This window comes from Biomphalaria glabrata, chromosome 12 (genome assembly GCF_947242115.1).
Source record: "Biomphalaria glabrata chromosome 12, xgBioGlab47.1, whole genome shotgun sequence".
NCBI lineage: Eukaryota > Metazoa > Mollusca > Gastropoda > Planorbidae > Biomphalaria > Biomphalaria glabrata.
Window position 1 is genome coordinate 8,015,337 of NC_074722.1, and position 6,652 is coordinate 8,021,988.

Here is a 6,652-nt window from a genome sequence, read left to right on the forward strand (position 1 = left end):
TTCTAGTTTGGCCGTTATAATTTGCTAGAAAACCAGAGCCACCATCAGTTTTGACAGGATTATTACATTTGGAAATTTACGAATGTAAAGACCTATTAAATCAAAGTTAAAGTTACTGTAGTATTGCTGAGAAAAGCTGCTTGTAATTGTAATGTGAAGAAAAAAAAATTGGAAGTGTTGGTAGAGTAGTCTGAATTGAGTTATGGTGTACAAGTTCACCACCTTGCACATCTAACTTAGATTAGCTGGTCATGGACTCTTCCAAGTCAAGTGAGACACATAGCATCTGCTTCCCCAGAGGGGGGGAATGGCATCTCTTGCATATTGCATCTCACCCACCCTGATTTTCTGGTGAGCCACCCTCAAGCTTAATGAGGTCACCTGCATGATGATTGATTTGACCTTTGTCTCAGACCTTCCCAGGGGCACTTTGGAGGTAATAAATACCTGTATGTTGCCCTTGATGCAAGCATTACCAGCACTCCATGCTTGGAAAGAGATGAGCAAAGTCTTATATATGGGTAGTATGTTAGTAAGACCTTCTTTGTAGTTTTCAGTACTATGAATAACAAAAATTGTCTTTGTTTTATGGTAAAGTATACCTGTAAAATTGTTCTGTCATTGTGAATGGTTTTGTAGGCTTAGACTACTGCATACATTTCTCAACAATATTTTGCAATCTCTGGTATCATTTTGGTGTGTTTATCCATCAGTATAGCTAATTGCAATCTGAGATGACGATTATCTCCCCTTACTTTTTTTTAAAATATATACATATGTATAAATATCAATAGATTTTTTTTTTTTAAATTAATTGCAAAAAAATGACTTTTACTATAGAAAAATGTATATAAAATAATATACATGCATACAATAATACATTGTTATAACTTTAAAAAAATCTTAATTGCGAATTAGATGTTATTAAATGTCGTAAAAGCTGGTATGTGTCATATGTTCAGTACTAGTAGATTGGTATATGGGAATTTTTTATTCTATTCCTATAAAATCCATGTAATTGACATTCTGATGTATCTGCATTTCTCATTGGTTCTTTGTCTACTTATTCTTATTGTCATTAGTCGACAAAAATTGCTCCTAGGTTTTTCATTTTCTTAAATTTCTTTTTTTTTATTTGCTTTTATCATTTTTGTTTAAATTTGTGTTTGTAGAAGTATCTTACAATACTTTAGTTTTTTTACAATACAGAATTATCTTACAATACTTTAGTTGTCTACTTAGTAGACTCACAGATTCTTGAGCCAAAATAATGCTTAATATTTTGTCATGTTGTCCAGGAGCTAGAATACTGCAAGTCAGTTGTCTTGTCAGTTGAAGATGACCTGGGAGTACGCACAGTGATGGAAGATTTGCTTTCTGTGATAACCCACAACTCAGATGCAGCTGTATGCACGGCAGCTGTCCTCATCCTGAACATGTTCTGTGCAAACACATCCGCTGTCATTTCAGAGTACTTCCCACAGCTTTTTAGAGGTCTGATTGGTTTGTTTGTACGCTCAGATGAAAGGCTACTACTAGCTGGATGGCATTGTTTGGATGCTATCACAAAGGTTGGTTTTAAAATCCAACTAGATTTAATCCAGTGGAAAGAGCATCTTTGATAAGTTATATTTTAATTCCTTAGAGATATTTACATCTAATTATTTTACATAATTTTATTGAGCCTTAATAATGTCCAATGAGGTTAATCAATTAAAATATTTCCCCTATTTCAATAAGATTAAATGTAAAAATTTTTTTACTGTCATTTATGCACTATTTTTTTAATCTTAACTTTTTTTCACCTAATTGATTTGAGTAATGTCCCTTTGTTTCATTTGAGGATTCACATTGTGTGCCAAACTATTATTGTCGACCTCCCTATGATATACAATTAATGTGAGAAATTATTTTGTTTTTCAGAAAATTGATTTAACAGAGACAGAAGAGCATATAGCTAGTGTCAGACAGGCTCTCAAGTTTACACTATCTGACTTTAAAGAGAAAGAGTTACCTGGATTCAGCATTGCCAAGAAGGTTGGTTCCTTTCTAAAACAATTTATTTATTTTAGGACAAGTTTGTTTTTTTTGCTGTCCTTATCTGACCTAATATTGATCCCAAGTAAAGTGCATTAACTATTGTTTCCTCCAGGGTATTGCTCCAGTGCTTCCAATTTTCCGTGAAGGACTTCTGAATGGATCGGCTGAGGTGAAAGAAGCTGCAGCTCTGGGTCTTGGTGAGGTCATTGCTGTAACTGGTGCTGAGGCTCTGAAACCATCAGTGGTCAACATCACTGGACCTCTGATTAGGATTTTAGGTGACAGATTTGCTTGGACTTTGAAAGTGGCTGTTCTGGACACTCTCTCCATGCTTCTAGTGAAGGTAAGTATTTTGAGTTGTATCTTAACTGGATAGGATGTCTCAACAGTTTATAGTTTCATACAGTCTCTTTACTTGTTGAATGCTTTGAATATTTGAGTGAAGGATTTATAAATATAAAATTAAAGTTGGATATTTTCTTTGATTTCCATTTATAAAACATTTGCACATATTTTTTTTTTTACATTTTTTTCTAAATTAACTTTCCTTAACAAATTATCCTTTTTTCAAAAAAAATATTTGTTTTGTCAAATATTTTTAGTTTAATTTTGGATTAATAAATGATGCATGGTTTTGGCTTTAAAATCCTCTGTTGTGATCTACATAGCAGCTAACTTAACTATATATGGAGTAACTAATTATATCATCAAAACTGCTGTCTCTGTAATATTCTATTGCTTTAGTTTATGTTTCTGCCATTTTTTTGTTCTCCCTAGGTTGGTGTCATGTTGAAGCCATTCTTACCCCAGCTCCAAACAACATTTGTCAAGGCCATTAATGATCCAAACCGCTCTGTGCGTCTCAGGGCTGCCTCAGCTTTGGGGAAGCTTATTTTGATCCACACCAGAGTGGATTCATTGTTTAATGAGCTGATAGCTGGCTTCAAGAGTACTGAAGACTTTACCATCAAGTAAGCATTTCTTTGTCTACTTTAGTCTAGCTTCATTTATTTTAAAGCATTACAGTTCTTGTTTTATTTCTTTTCTTATTGTCTCTGAAACAGTGAAGCATTTTTTTAAACACTCTTTAGAGACACCTTTGTCCAGGCCATCAGAGCCTGCTTGCAAGGTGCAGGCTCAAAGATAGCAGACTCCTGTCGAAGACAGTTAACACAGACACTCGTGGGATTACTGGCCTCTCCTGAAGACAGTACCCGGATGACTGCTGCAGGCTGTTTGGGTACCTTGTCTGCCTCTCTCCCAGAGAATGAGTTATCCGATTTGATGATTCAGCATCTTCTAGGTAATGTAATTCAATAACTTTTGTTCACTGTGTATAGTTTCTTTCTAAGGTGATTTTATTTTCTTCTGGATCTCGCCTGACATTAATGTAGGACTTATTATTTGAACCAAATTTATTACATGCTTTCATTTTATTTAATGTTCATTTTTTGTGTTTGTTAGTATTTCAGTGTCTTCTTTGTCAAAATTTATTAGACATTCATTGTTTAGCGTCATCATCATCTGCCCTTGACTTTCCTTGTAGGGGTGCTGTGACACTTCACGTAACCAAATTTCTCAATTTTTTTCCAGTCAGCTGCTGTTCTTAGTAGGACATCTGGAGGGAGGCATAGGTTATCAATATTGCACATTCCTTTGTGACTACTGTCTAGACTCTGCTCCAGCTTACTTTTGACTTGTGGTCTAGAAACTCTCTTTCTGCCTGCTTAGCCAGAGGAACTCTAATTTCCTTTTGCCAGCTTGTTGACCAGTTTATACCTGATGGTAGAGAGTAACTACTTTAAAGAGCTTCCTTTAAAAGTTCTTTGCATTAACATACCATAGGTGGTGGTCTGGATATCAACACATTTAAATATTTGTGTTCTTATGTCAGCTATTAATTTTGTCTTTTCCCCAACTTTTAATTACTGTCCTGACACTTTGATTATTGTCTGTGGCACACTAAATTTTAATAATAAAATTGGATGTTTAATTGCTGTGTTATTTCAATCTTTTATATATATGTATATATATTGCAGATACAGATCCCAGTTTGGACTGGACACTTAGGCATGGTCGCAGCATGGCCCTTAGTGTGGCCCTGAAGGAAGCACCAGAGAGAATTCTGACACCTTCTTTAAGGAAGAATGTTGAACAAACAATTGGAAAACTTGTGGCAGCTGATAGAGTAAGATTGAAAATAATTGCATTACATATTTGTCAATTTGTTCTTACTTGTGTCTTGGCTGAAAACAACTTGGGAGGATTATTAATTGTATCAATGCAACACTGAGGCCCAGCCTTCTCACACTATGACTAGTGTAACAGTCTTTGAAAACCTTGAAAGAACATTAAAAATTAATAGCCTCACTGTTTTTAATTAATTTAAAAGAGCTTTGTTGAAAACAATGTTTTAATAATTTACTAGATCTGTTCATTCCTATTTATTTTAGAGACTAATGATTTCCTATTGTAATATTTAATTAAGTGTTGATGTGAGAACTAAATGATGTGTGTACTCAACTTAAAGTTGATTGTTGTTGCATGAAGGATGTAATGAACAATTAAACCAGTGTGTTCTAGGCATGTTTTTGTTTAAATCACTCAGCCTTTGTTGACTAAGTGATAATGGTTTTAAATATATGACCATTTGCTATTTATATTGTCCTTACAAGATGTATGTATTTCTTTCCACTAGATTCCCATAGGTCTGAGTGGATTGAGAGCTGCAGGCTATTTATTACAGTATTTATTGGACTCTGACAAGACATCATCAACCATCACAGAATTTGAAAGTCTCTTAGTGAAGGTAAACACATTGTTCAGTCTACTAATAGATGCCTCTTGTTACTGTTATAGCAGCTCTGTGCCCACCTGTCTTATCTGTGAACGTTTGAGGCATGGGTATCTGTTAGGTTTTTATTAAGAATAAGTTAAATCTACTTTATCTGGAAACTTAAACCCCCTCAATTGAGCAGCCAAGCAGATTAGGCCATTGAATCATACTACTGATCTTTCAAGGGTATTTCCTTCTGACCAACAATAAGCCTATGAACATATTTTGTGGAAATACATTTTAACACTGTAAACTTAGAGAAAATGAATGTTAAAGTTGCTTTGAATGGCTGGCTTCTCTGAGTGTAAGCACTTTAATTGTGAATATTACAATCCAGTTCCTAAATCCTGTTATTGTGAGGTTTGGGCAGTTTGATATAATACCAAATAGTTCTGGAAAAAAAACATGTCTTTTAAATCTGTATTCATTCAGACTTTTCTCAACTTGTATTTTTGCTTCTTTAGAGCATGAAAGCTGATTCCAATGATGTGAAGATACTGGTGGCACAAATTATTTCCTATTTTGCTGACAAACAAGCTGGGCGTTTCACTGGAGACTTGCTGCTTGTTCCAGCACTGGTGATGGGCACCAAGGAGAAGAACTCTATTGTCAAGTCCTGCTGTGAGAGTGCCTTGGTTCAACTGTTGAAACTTAGGAAAGGAGAGCAACTTTATCAGGTATGTGTAATCTTAGTTGTGTGTGTGTGTGAGTGAGTTAATGGGGTTTGCATGACTTTCCATGTGTTTATGTTGAAAGTTTGTGTGAATTATTTATTAAGTTTTTCAGTGTAAAGAATCACAAATATCCAATAAAATAATGAAGTATTTACATATCTATTTGAGTATCACTAGACAAAGCTTTTTATATAGGGGTACATTAAATTGAAGAGCAAGCTTATTGAAATAAACATTACAGATAAAGAAAGGGAATGTTATTGTTGATGTGTTTAGGCTATCCACTTTTCATTCCTAAAACAATTTATTAATAAAGCTAAATACTTAAGATAATTTTGAATGGGCGAAGCTATCCAAATGGATAAGCAAACATCAGTTGTTGTTTTATGTACTCTCAGGATTTATTAATATTTAATATCTGTGTGATGAAGAAAGTGCATAGCACAATGAAAGTGGGGGGAGCTCTGGAAACAAAACAAACAAAAAATTAATTCTTATCAGACACTGCCTATCTCAACATTATGGTACCGTTATGAGTTTTAAATGGAACATCTCTCTGTTTTCATGTGACTTGACCTTTGTTACACTTGAACTGTGAGTTGGGCATGTGCTGCTTGTGAACAAGGTTAGAGGTCATTACTACTAGCTACTTGTACTGTTTCAATCAGACTCAATCCTCTGTCCCCAGGAAATCTTGGTTGGTCTAGACCTAGGCATGCAAGATTCACTCAAAGAAGTTGTGTCTCGCTCTTTAAGAAAATTGGCCACGCAGCCAGAGTCTCCTGTTGATGAAATTGATGACACACTATTGAAATAGAAGCTGCTATTATCTGTGTAAGTGTTGCCTGGTGTATATTCTACAAGAACTGACTGGCACTGTTACTCTCTGGACCTGCTGTGCAAAGTGATCATCATTACAGATTTCAGCTTTGGTTAGGATTTCTCAAGTTTCAAGTTGTCAGGGTTGTACCTGTACGTCACCGGTTTCCGAAGAGTGTGAACGAAGAGAGAGAAGAGTGTGTTTTTGTTATGGATGCATTTTTTGTGGAGAGCTGTTCTTTTATTAAATATTTTTGTTTTATTCTTTGTGTTCTGTGTTCAT

General features: G+C 34.9%; 1 protein-coding gene across 1 annotated transcript in view; it reads left to right on the forward strand.

The window, feature by feature from the left end:
- LOC106059859 (eIF-2-alpha kinase activator GCN1-like) overlaps positions 1–6,631 on the forward strand; it is a 44,282-nt gene extending 37,651 nt beyond the window's left edge. Inside the window, exons 45-53 of the mRNA XM_056005375.1 lie at positions 1,299–1,571; positions 1,924–2,037; positions 2,153–2,383; positions 2,818–3,011; positions 3,132–3,343; positions 4,080–4,228; positions 4,739–4,849; positions 5,341–5,553; positions 6,239–6,631. Of these exons, the coding sequence (XP_055861350.1) occupies positions 1,299–1,571; positions 1,924–2,037; positions 2,153–2,383; positions 2,818–3,011; positions 3,132–3,343; positions 4,080–4,228; positions 4,739–4,849; positions 5,341–5,553; positions 6,239–6,367 (1,626 nt within the window). The 3' untranslated portion in view covers positions 6,368–6,631. The remainder of the gene's footprint in view (positions 1–1,298; positions 1,572–1,923; positions 2,038–2,152; positions 2,384–2,817; positions 3,012–3,131; positions 3,344–4,079; positions 4,229–4,738; positions 4,850–5,340; positions 5,554–6,238) is intronic.
- The last annotated feature ends 21 nt before the right edge of the window (positions 6,632–6,652 follow it).